Here is a 12,696-nt window from a genome sequence, read left to right as displayed (position 1 = left end):
TTTTTCATTCATCTGTCAAGAACTTGAGCTACACTAGGTTTATTCCTGAATCAGGATCAACAGATATTCTAGCAACAGCACAAATATTCATCATTTTCACATTCCTGGTCAAAAAGCCATCAGAACGTTTTTTTGTAGCATATCCCCTTCATTACAAAGCTCCATCGAAATGCAAGAGGTTACAAAATCTTAAATTTAAAAAATGAGTGTCTACTTAGGGTTTGGTTGGGTAAGTTGAAGAAATCACTATGCATTCTCTTTTTATAAAAGAAAGGAAACCACAAATGAGGTACTATACATGAGAATGAATTCTACAGGCTTCGGTGCTGCCATAAATTGAACCAACTAGGCAGAAAATCGAGAGGACAAAAGGTTGAACCTAGCAAACCCCTGCTCTGAACCAAGTCTCTGCGTCTTTAGTCCTCAGAAATCTGCTGAAATTCGACAATTCATCAGATCAGGAGGGACATCAAATGAATTTCTTTTGATGACAGAAAGTATTGTTGAAATGAGAAGGACACAAAAGAAAGAAGTTACGAAGAAATTTTCTTAGAAAAAAATAGCTCAGAATTTGAAGAAAGTTAACTGGATAATTGAGAAGAAATTTCAGAATCACTTAAGACTATGCATGCAAAATTTATTACCTCTAAAAGCTTTCTGTTTATAGTTGAACCACTATTCTGAATTTCCGATAACATCCTTTAATCTATATATGACATCAATATGAAGACAAGTAGCAGAAAACTTATGTTGTTATAAAACGCGTATGTGACATCAATACCAAGACTAGTATTAGAAAAACTTCAGTTAACTCCATGTGGTTGGAATGTTACAGAAGTTATGTTTGATGGCTTGCGTATCGAGTTAGTTAAGAATTCTTCCCTTAGCCTTTCTCTAGAGTTCATAAGTGCATCTCATGTATCATATTCCACAGATGGCACAACCTCCAACTTCTACCACATAAACTTATAGTAACATCCAATTGCTAAAATTTATCATGATTGTCTTTAATACAGGGTGAGCTAACACCTTCTTATTGATTGCATTAAGTGTGTTCATACTAATAGTACGTATATATGGCACTTGAGGCTCTTTCTGGCAATGAGAAACCTCCCATACAAGCTTCTTCTCTCACACCTATTTAGAAGATTTGATTCCAGTTCCTACTTCTCACTCTTTGCTCTCTAGTCCCCACTTTCTACCAACTTTCTACTCCCACTAAACATTTCTTTAAAAACAGATTGGTAGTTGCAGGGTAAATGGCCCATTAGAAACCTTATAACAGCAATATAGGTTGAAATGCGGTATCCTAATACCAACACTTAAAATGTATCATTACACTTCAGAGAAAGAAAATAGCATCATAAACTGATGATTTGGATGCAAGGGAGAAATTGTATCTCAAATGGTGGTGTCTAAGAAACTAGGCTGTTTTTTGTTGTTATGAACTAAAAAAAAGATGATGGATGTAACAGAAGTTTCAACACAACCTCATGTAACAATATAAGACAGCATCTTCTAGAATAGACATATAATGACAACTAGGCATGGAACACACTTTTGCTGAAACCCATATTATATTGATATAAAACAGAAAGACAAAGTTAATATATTATTTCATCCCACTTGTGCAAAATAGCAGGAAATTCTAGATAAACATTTTCATTAATATTCAAGGAACCTCTTAGACCAGTTAACTGAATAAGGGAGAAATAGAAATAGAAAATGAACACTGCTTCTACGAATCACCTACTTGATAGTTTGCCAATTATATTGACGGATAAAATAGTTCACTTCAGGTTGAATCATTACACAAATCAATATAGGCATACCATCCACTTAGCAACCATGAAATTAAAAGCATAGACTCGAACCAGAATCCTGCAGTTCAACAAGCAAATGCAGTACAATTTTCTATCCACATCAAGAGACATTAAAAGTGTTCAGAAAAATGAATTCCATAAAATTTTGTGGAATTCATTAGAAATCAAATAATTTGCTTGTTTGCATCCAACAAAATCTTGATTTCAAAATACTTTGCCAATAAATGCCACTAAAAAAGTCACCTCAACCATGATAACATCATAGGACACAAGATAGCAAAAAAAAAAAAAACTACATAAAGGACAAGTTGGAAATACCGAAATAGAATTGCATTCACTATAATTCTATAAACACAACATATCTTGAGTAATATGATCATTTAGATAAAAAGTTACAGGAACTCAATTTTAACCTAAAAAGAAATAAGACAATGTAACAAAATACTAATGATTAACAAGTCAATCGAAGAATACCTCAAACCCTGGTACAGGATGCGTCAAAATCATCAGGAGCAACTCGGGCAATCCAATTACTCAAAGTCCTCTTAATCTCCGAGTGATTAACATATGCCAACTCATACATACTACACAAATTGATCACCAAAGTCTCATTCAACGCCACTGTAGGCACCCTTTCGAGTGCATTCTCCAATACCTTGATCGAATCTGACAAATCTCTCGAATACATCAAACAAAGTGCCTTATTATTAATTGCCACAATATCTGCGTGATCCCTTTCGATACACTCCTCATATTCCCTCACTGCAGAAACATAATCTTTACCCACCAAATAAACCAAGGCCTTGTTTCTATTCACAAGATTCCTAAACTCAACCTCACCCAGGAAAGAAGCCCCGTCATCCTTCCCTTCATTTAACATCGTCTCAACACGGTTAAATGACCCTTTTGCCCCTTCAAGATCCCCAATCTGCATTTGAATATACCCTAATTTGGAAATTAAGACTGGGTCTAAATAATCATGATTGATCAAATCCTTAATTAAATCTAAACACACATTGAATTCCTTAGCCCCCAAATGATGCCCAATCAAGCAATTTAAAACAAAATTTTCCCTTTTTTTCCAAATTTTGACAGACTCTTGTAAACTATTACTTTCTTTTTCTTTTATTTTCTGACGAACAAAATTAAGCAAAAGATAAAACCGATCTAAACCTTCTTGGCGATTCCCAAGCTTAATGGGGAGTTGGGCGTGGATGAACCGGAGAGAGAAGGGGACCATTGAACCGGAGCGGCTCGGGTAAAGTTGAGGGTAGGTTTCGTATTTGTAATGGTGGCTATTGAAGTCGTGGAGAGAGTCAAGCTCGTTTGAAGCGTCGGTGAAGCGGCGTAGTTTTGAGAGGGCAAGGACGTTGTAGGAAAGGTAGATGAGGTGGTCGTGGGGGTTGCTCAGGAGGTTGAGTGAACCGGCTCGGGAAACTTTATCGAGGATGGAACGCCAGGAGCCGCGCGTTGCGAGGTCTTGGAGAGAGGCCAGCTCGTGAGCTAGGTCGTTGAGAGATCCGAATTGGTTCGTTAGAGGGTCAGTGGTCGGGGAGGGTTCGTCCATGGTGACGATGACGAAAATGAGAGGAAATTATTCGTCCTTCGGTTTCACTTTGCACTTGGTTGTTCGTTGTTTGTTGCTTTTTTGGTGAAATATCACATTTGGCCCCAAACTATTACAATTTTTTTAATGTGATATCTAAATAAAAAACTTTTAATTAAGTACCTAAATTATATTTTTGTTTATTAAATTGCTTCAATCTTTAATATTGATAAAATAGCATTTAAATACTAATATGAATGACACATTGCTGCCACATAATCTATCTAAATGTGGTTTTCACGTATCATTTAAAAAAAAATTTAAAATTTAATTTTTAGGAAAAAGTTTTTTTTTATTTTTTATTCTTTAAAAATAACATGTAATAATCACATCACTATCACATGATAATTATGTATCATCTATGTTAATATTTAAATATCACATCAATATTTTTCTAATAATATTAAAAGATCGAATGAAATTAAACTTTAGATATCTAATTAAAATTTTTTTTAATTAGGTAAAATATTAGAAAAATTATAATAGTTCAGGCTAAATGAGGTTTTTTTTTTTTTAAATATTGATTTGTTAATTTTTGCAATTTAGGAAAAAAATAAACTAATGGTATTTGAAAAAATGAATAAATTATACACTCCATTAGAGAATGCAATTGGACTTGTATCTCACGAGTTCTAATTCGACTTGATCTTTTAGAATAAATTTTTTTTTTTAAATCGAATATCAGGTTAGGTCAGGTTGGATGATAAAAAAAAAAAATTCGGGATCGAATTTTAGACAAACATGATCTTACTTGATTCAATATATATAAATAAATAATTATTTATATTTTTATTTATTTAATTTTATATTTATATTAAAAATTAATATTTTATTAATTTCGAATCATGTATGATTTTATATAATGTCAAGTGGAGTCGGATTCAGGTATGAAAAAAATTTAAAAAAAAATCGAGTCAATTTTCAAGTATTATATATATAGTTAAATTGAGTTCGAAACAAGTAAAAATCTGTCTTGACTTGACTCGTTACCATCTTTACACACCACCCAAGCTTTTAAATATTTATCTAAATGTTTTTTTATAGTTACTAGGTACTTAATTTTAAGTTTTTAGCAATTAAAGTGATTAGTAAATTAAATTTTATACTTTTTTTTTGTCTTGCCTACATGACATTGTGAAATAGATCCATATGTAATTAGTAAATTAAACTTGAGTAATAATTAATCCATTCTGATTAAAAGATTTTTAGGTCTAATATGCTTAGCATTTCTTCTTCTACTTTTTTTAATTATTCCTTGTAATTTACTTAAAGTATTAGATGTAGGAATATTTTTATTAGTTATTTTATATTTTAAAACATCAATCCACTTTTAAAGTTAGCCCTCTAATCTTTATTTATTTAATTATTTTAAAAAATTATATATTTAAATTCTTTTAAACTTATAATCTTTAAAAATCTAATCGACGTACATGTCATTTGAATTAATACTTGTTAACATTCACTTTTAAAGTTTAAATTTAATTTCTATTTGCAACTTATCATGAATGATGATACTATATAGTTTTGTGTTGACGGTTAGATGCAATATGGATATTTGCATAAAAATAATTTTCAAGAAAAATGTATAGAAAGATTATAAATGTTATATTCAGCAAAATGAGTAAAAATATCTCAATCATGCTCAGATTTTACATGATTTTTAAGTTTAAATTCGGATCAAATATTATTATATTAATAAAAAAATTTTATTTAATGTTCATTCTAAAATAAATTTAAAAATATTAATATAAAATATTTTAACAATAAAATTAATTTAAATGAGTTTCATGAATGAATTGGGCTCGAACCTACCTTTTAAAGGTGTCAATTTGACTTAGTTGGTCCAATAGATACCTTTAAATGAGATCAACTTAAATGAAAATAAAATTCACCTTTCATACAAGAAAAACATGTTTGCACATATAAAAGTTCAATGCAATCCCATTTGCACCGAACACACTCACAACTGATTTTTTTTCAATAATATAATTCTATAACATAATTTAAATGAAAATGATATATGTTGACGTAAAATAATCATTTTATACGATTCTTTTTCCAAGTATATATGCCTTTTCTTTGGTAACTTGTTTTAATCTACTTGTAATTTGCTAGGTTTTTTTTATCCATCTGTCTGCTTCTTGTTGAAAAATAAATAAAATAAAAAGTGAAATATACCTTTACTCTGAACAAAGGAAAAACATCCCTTTTCCCGCAAGAGAAGAAAAGAAAAAAAAGTCATTAAATATATATATATATATATATTATTTTTGTTATTGACAATTTTGGTCAATATCTACCAACTGAATCTCCGTTTTTATTGACCATTTTGGTCATTACTTCTGTTTATTTTTGGTAGCTGGCATGTTTTTGTTTTTTTCCTGGTATTTTTTTTAAATTTAATTTATTATATAAATTATAACAAAAGGCATATAATTTTCAATGTTAAAAGATTTCATATGCATAAATGTGCTATTTGAAAGAAATCTATGTATTTAATAAGAGTCATATCTACGTGTTCTATCACATAATTAATTACATTAATTTTAAAATTCAAATCTTAATGGAGTTTTTTTTAGCTCAACATAAAACTTTTTGCACGTGTAAATTACAATTGAATTCTTAGATCTAGATAAGTTAGAAGAAACTATTTCATATTTTGGTCATTAATTAGATTTAGAATGCTTTAAATCATTTTTTGACCTACCTACTATCTTTTGAATCAGTTGACATTTAAAGATTATATGTTCAAAAGAGTTTATACAAATAATATTCTTTTTAACGAAGTAAATAATATGATAAGGAAGGTTTAATGATAGATTAAGAATTAAAAAAAAAACTATTTTCCAACCTTAAAAATATCTCAATAATCTAAAAGAGAAATGCAGGTCTCGAAACAAAATTAATTTTGTATTTTTGCAAAGCTTGAATGTTAAATAAGTTTGGTTCATTATGGCTAATGTCTTGAGTTATCTTTTTGTTGAAGTTTGTATTTACAATATTTGTTAGTATAAGGAAAGAAACATGTGTGCCATGCTTAAGGCAGGGATATAGATGGACTTGATTTCACACTCCAAATAAGTAAGGAATCAAAACATCAATTTCTTAGGGGACTTAAAAGGTTAATTCTAAGAACAAAACATCTAAACAAAAACATGTTTGGGATTTTACATTGGGAAAGGATTATGATTATGTTGTTGGTTACATGCATCTTCATGTCCTTAATAACTGTCCCAGCTGCAGCTATAGAGCGCCATTACACCTGGGAGGTGACTTACCAGTACAAGTCTCTTGATTGCTACAAGAAACTAGCTATTGCCATTAATGGGTTGACTCCAGGGCCAACTATCTCTGCTGTGCAAGGAGATACAATCGTTGTCGACGTTATCAACAATCTGCTGATGGAAAATGTCGCAATCCATTGGCATGGAATCCGGCAGGTATTGCTATCGAATCACCCCTACTGCTTTCTAAGAGATTTGAGTCAATAAGATATGATGATAAGCATATATATATATATTCCATTTCCAAGTACCAAGTTTGCTATAGAATCATTGCATTTTCTAACTTGTTGAGCTATTGAAAACAGCGTGGAACACCTTGGAGTGATGGAACAGATGGTGTTACTCAATGTGCAATCATGCCAGGGGAGACCTATAGATATACATTTGTGGTTGACAGGGTAATAACTAGAAGCCTTAACTAACATCCATACATTCAAGCTTTGTTTCTAGCTTCTTTGAACCAGCTGTTACTCTTTAATTTTAATGTTGTTAAAGCTAAAAAGATCTTTATATTTGCTTGACATTAGCCGGGGACATATATGTACCATTCACATTATGGAATGCAAAGAGAATCTGGGTTATATGGAATGATTAATGTTTCACTTCCAGTTGGGGTCTCAGAGCCCTTCAGCTATGATCTCGATCGAGGGATTATTCTCAGCGATTGGTACCATAGAACAGCTTATGAGCAATCAACTGGCTTGTCTTCCATACCTTTTGATTGGATTGGCGAGCCTCAGGTAAATATTCCTATATATTTTAGCTTCAAGTATAACGAGTTTTCTGAACTGTACTTTTGTATATGTTATATCTCATTTCAGTCACTATTGATAAGTGGAAGAGGGAATTACAATTGTTCTGGCTTAGCACCCAGTGTTTGTAATTCGACAAATCCTCAATGTTCTCCATCCTCACTGACTGTAATTTCTGGCAAAACCTATCGACTACGGCTTGCTAGCTTGACATCTTTATCATCTCTTAGCTTTCAAATTGAGGTATACTGATGCCTCTAACTCAATATACAAAGTTTTTAAGTAGAAAGTGTGCTTGAAACATTTTCCCTGTTTTGAAATCTCAGGACCATGAGATGACAGTTGTTGAAGCTGATGGGCAATACGTCAAGCCTTTCGTCACTAAGAACCTGTTTATTTACTCTGGGGAGACATATTCTGTCCTGGTAACAGCAAATCAAGATCCATCCAGGAATTACTGGACCAGCATAAATGTTGTTAGTCGAAAACCTAAAACACCAAATGGCTTAGCCATCTTCAATTACTATCCTAACCATTTTCTTAAACTTCCCCCAACAAATCCACCACCAGTACCCCTTTGGAATGACACACAGTTGCAAATCAATCAAAGTTTGACCATTAAAGCTCGCCAAGGATTCATTGTGAAGCCTCCGAAAAAACCAGACAGAGTCATTGTACTCCTCAACACGCAAAACAAAATAGATGGTTACATCCGTTGGTCCTTAAACAATGTCTCACATTCCCTTCCAACTACCCCTTACCTTATTGCCTTGAAGGAAAATATGACTGATGTTTTTGATCCAAACCCACCACCAGAAGATTATGACTCTGCAAATTTTGACATATACAGTGTTGCAAACAACACAAATGCCAATTCTAGCACATCCATTTACAGGCTGCAATTCAACTCAACAGTGGATATTATATTGCAAAATGCAAATTCTATGACAGCAAATGTTAGTGAGGCACATCCCTGGCATCTACATGGGCATGATTTTTGGGTCCTGGGCTATGGGGAAGGGAAATTCAACTTGTCCAGGGACATTGAAAAGTACAATTTGGTTGATCCAATTATGAAGAATACAGTGCCTCTTCATCCTTATGGATGGACTGCCTTGAGGTTTCAAGCAGATAATCCAGGTGTATGGCTTTTTCATTGCCACATTGAAGCCCATCTCTTGCTTGGGATGTTAGTTGTTTTTGAATCTGGAATGGAACAGGTGGGAAATATACCTAAGGCCAATTATGGTTGTGGTAAAACCAAAGACTTGTTTAAGCCATAGTTTGACAACGGCGTTGCAAAGTATTGTTTGAATAAATTTATGTTCCATTTTTTTCCTCAATTATGTTTATCAAATCATTGAAAATTAAAAAAAAATGTTTACTTAAATTAATTTAGACAAATTGGATGACAAATATTTTGAGAAAATATCATTTTATTAATTTATTTTCAATTTTTAATTGTTATAATTACAATTAAATAAAAATTCATAATCTTAATTTCTTAAAAAATCATTTTCATTTTTTATTAGATATTAATCTTTTTATTCATCATATTACCTTATTAATTATTTTAAAATAGTATATAGGCAACCCTCTAATTTATTAATAATGTATGGTATGCTTTTTTTTTTTGGTTTTACTTCAAATTATCAAGATTTGAATTTTGAAATTAAGAGTCTAATACTCTATGATTATTGGAATGATATGCTCTATTTAATCTGCTTTGTGAAGGGAGAAGCTTATTAAAGAACTTGTTTCAACCTTGCAAACCCAAAGGTTTTTTTTTCTTTTTTTAGTTATATATATAGATATATTTTTAACATTTGGATTAAAATGGTTAAAATTAAAAATATTATTTTGATCTAACTTAGTCACGATTTTAATTTTGATTAAATAATTTAAAAAAGTGAAAAACTCATTGGTACATGTGGATTGTTACTATATATGTTCTCAATATTAACCTTAAAATTATATGTATTTTTAAGTCTTCCATTGCCAAAAAGTAAGATTTCAAAATTTATTTCGTTTGATTTGATTTAAATGTACGGAAATAGGTTAGGTATTATGAAATGGATTTAGTAGAATTTGATCTTTTTGAAAATGGATTGCATTCAAATTAAGTATATTAAATTTATTGCATCAAAATTAATTTATTATATTCAAACCTATACATAAGTGATCACAATTAAACTATTTAAGTTTTTATATTTATCTCATATTAAAATTAAATTTATCAATTTATTTTATTAAATATTAAAATCACCGATTAATACCCCGCTTATCAGAAAATTCTAACTACCTCCTATCAATGCAGCTCCAGGTGACACTGCTGTATCTGTTCCTCTCCCTTTGCTACCTGCGAAGCACAAGCTCTTAAGTTGTAGCCTTCCAAACTCTGCAACCTCTTCCCCTCGATTTGGCTCAATTCGGTCAAGGAAGAACTTGATCGAAAGTCAAGCATCTCCTAGACAGGTTGACAAGTTGGTCAATAAGCACCCATCTGCAACAAAATATCATCAGTCTCTGCTGAAAAACAACCAGTTTTGGAAAAGCAAGTCTTGTGGAGAAGGAAGAACGTGTGCATCACCAGATGAACTTGATCATTTTTGGCTGCACGATGCAACCGCCCTTCAGTACAACGATAAGCATCATGGTCATGGCAGTTTAATCCCAAATGCCAATGTTAAAACTGATGGTCGTCGAAAGAGCAGTAAGAAGATGGACGGTAATGAAGTTGACTTCAAATGCAGCGCCCTTTGCTTGTTCCCACAAGGCAAAAACAATGGTGATGGAGAATAATGAGATATCCAGAACAGTTTCCCTGGAAAAGTTCGAATGCGGATCATGGGCTTCGTCAATCATAATACCAGACCACGATGAGGATGGAAACTCAATGAATCTTACTTTGATCTGCCACTGGAGTTGATAAACATCTTGGGAACGATGCACATTTACCGGTTTCTGCTGCTTTCGTGTTTGATAATAAAGATATAAAAGGAGTCCTGAAAAATGGTTCAGCTACAACAAGAGCAACAGGCAGGAAATCCAATGAATCATCTCGCCTTGTCAGGTTTTCTACATCATCCCCAACATCACATCCTGCCTCACCTGCTTCTTGTATCACACCTCGCCTGCGCAAGGCTAGGGAGAATTTTGATGCTTTCTTAGAAGCACAAAGTGCATGAAATTTTCTTACTCAAGTGCCCTTAACAGTTAACTCTACTGTGTATGAATTTTGTTTTCCCTCTTTATCATTTACCAGTAAGGCATTGCCCCAAGAAAATGAACTTTATGCTACAGGTGAGTGTATGTATCCCAGAAACCCAATTGAATTTCAAAGAGGAGACATGTGATTAAACCCAAATCTCTTCTTTACTATATTGGTACAAGTAATTAACTTTACAAATTACACTGCACTGATCTGCTAACAAATCAAGATGATTAGTTGATTGGCCTGATAAAAGAGAAAACAAAGAGCCTTTTAGCTTTTCCATAGCCCAATGAAGTTTACTTGTCCACTCTTGAACCACTCTTTGCAGGCCACAGATTTAAAACCGACCTGCCAAAGTTGCTGAGTACGTCCACAAGTGAAAAATAAATGATCTCCGGAATCCACTTCCTGAATCCCTAGAAGTAAAACAGCTACCATTCCAATCAGAAGAAGCTGTATTTCAAGAACTAATCTCTGTTTTGTTGGTAACCTGCCAAGAATAGCCATCCATGCTAATGCTATTATAGGCCTATAGCATGCCAAACTTGTCATGATATCAAATTGAATAAAGGTAAATGAAATAATTCTTATGACATTTTTTCCTTGTTTTTTTCTTCAGTGATCTTAACAGATCTAACTTCTAATAGTTGCTTATCCTGGTAATTCACTTCTAGGATAATGGACTTGTTCAGTTTCTACTTACACAAATTTCTTACATGAAAAAAAAAAAGAAAAGATAAGGAATACTCTCATTAAGATTATTAATGAACTATCACCCCTCATAACTAATCACCGGTATATAGGAGCTATTAGAATTGGAGTTTATTAGATTTGCCACAGCCACCTTAATTGTCACCTTAATAATCATCCCAAACAAACTAATCTAGGTGAACCAACATATAGTCATAAATAATTATCTTATTCTATGTTCCACGAATTTAGGTACGAGTAAAAGTAAGTATTTAAATGTCTTTTTTTTTTTTTTTCATCTCAAATTTCGGATTCATAGAATCAATTAAAAAGAATAAAAACTAAGATATGGGTATGTGAATATGTTTTATAATATTATAAAAAATAATATATAAAAATTGAAAGTCCAAACTGATATTTGGCATAAACATTTAGATTTTTTCCATGCAAAATTAAATACGAGTCTTTGAAAGCTGAAAGACGGAAGCCTTAAATACTAATGGGCCCTTTGCTGACTCCTTATGCCATTTAATATTTTTCCTGTTCTTATCTTCTTTCACGTCTGTCTGTAACTTCATAGCTCCTCTTATTAATTACTAGTTTATCATCTCCTGTTATGACAGATATGGATCACCAAACTATAAGTATGATTTTGAAATTTACCGGTGTCCAATTAAAAGTGCAGTCCCACTTTTTGCTGAATTTTTGAACCAAATGTCTAGACTTCACCAGTCAAGTGTAGCATTGTGTTCAGTCAGTCTTAATTTTCACTTTGACTGGAAATTTAACCTCATTTCTATAGATTTCTATTTTAATTTCCTAGTATGTAATACTAAAAATCAGTTTGGAACAATGTCTAAAAGTATCATTTTCCTTTTGCATGGGTTCGGTAACAGATGGAGGGTATTGAATTTGAGCTAAAACAAAATATATTGAAAGGTCAACAAAAAAAAAAAAAAAAGGGTCATCAAAGAAAACTTCTGCTTTACATGTATTACAAATATATATAACAACTTACATGAAGTTTCTTAAAGTTTAAAAAATTTTTAATTTTTAAAAATTGATATTTGAGAGTCCTGATTGTATAATTCGAGGTAATAATATTTTATTTTATACCATTTTAATTTTGTATTAAAGTGATTAAATTAAAATTAAAATTGAAAATTAAAACCTATCAATAAATGCAATTTGTTAATTGATGAAGTGCAAAATTTGTTAAATAGGTGTTTACCTCTAATTGTTTTTTTTTTTATTATTGAAGTATATAGATATATTAATTTTAAGTTTATTTTCAATTAGCATTCAATCATTTAAAAAAAAAAAAAAT

At 31.6% G+C, this 12,696-nt stretch overlaps 2 protein-coding genes and 1 pseudogene across 3 annotated transcripts; 2 read left to right on the top strand and 1 right to left on the bottom strand.

Annotated features, from left to right (window-relative positions):
• Positions 1-66: 66 nt before the first annotated feature.
• On the bottom strand, positions 67-3,390 carry LOC111291854 (Tetratricopeptide repeat (TPR)-like superfamily protein). 2 transcript variants are annotated; one of them, XM_022883949.2, is made up of 2 exons: positions 2,298-3,390; positions 67-434 (listed from the first exon to the last, which is right to left on the bottom strand). In XM_022883949.2, the coding sequence occupies exon 1, from the start codon at positions 3,388-3,390 to the stop codon at positions 2,299-2,301; it is 1,092 nt and encodes a 363-aa protein (XP_022739684.2). In that variant the 3' UTR covers positions 67-434; position 2,298. The 2 variants fall into 2 exon arrangements, with proteins under 2 accessions (XP_022739684.2, XP_022739685.2); XM_022883950.2 differs by having other exon boundaries at positions 67-431.
• Positions 3,391-6,353: 2,963 nt separating this feature from the next.
• LOC111292584 (L-ascorbate oxidase-like) lies at positions 6,354-8,831 on the top strand. The gene is made up of 5 exons (XM_089767266.1): positions 6,354-6,869; positions 7,019-7,111; positions 7,241-7,453; positions 7,535-7,708; positions 7,792-8,831. The coding sequence occupies exons 1-5, from the start codon at positions 6,585-6,587 to the stop codon at positions 8,746-8,748; spliced, it is 1,722 nt and encodes a 573-aa protein (XP_089623392.1). The 5' UTR covers positions 6,354-6,584; the 3' UTR covers positions 8,749-8,831.
• Positions 8,832-9,763: 932 nt separating this feature from the next.
• On the top strand, positions 9,764-11,449 carry LOC111292586 (uncharacterized; annotated as a pseudogene).
• Positions 11,450-12,696: the final 1,247 nt, after the last annotated feature.

This window comes from Durio zibethinus, chromosome 10 (genome assembly GCF_047325235.1).
Source record: "Durio zibethinus cultivar Kanyao isolate XHJ-2024 chromosome 10, ASM4732523v1, whole genome shotgun sequence".
NCBI classification, from domain to species: Eukaryota; Viridiplantae; Streptophyta; class Magnoliopsida; order Malvales; family Malvaceae; genus Durio; species Durio zibethinus.
This window is presented reverse-complemented; position numbering and strand designations above follow the sequence as displayed.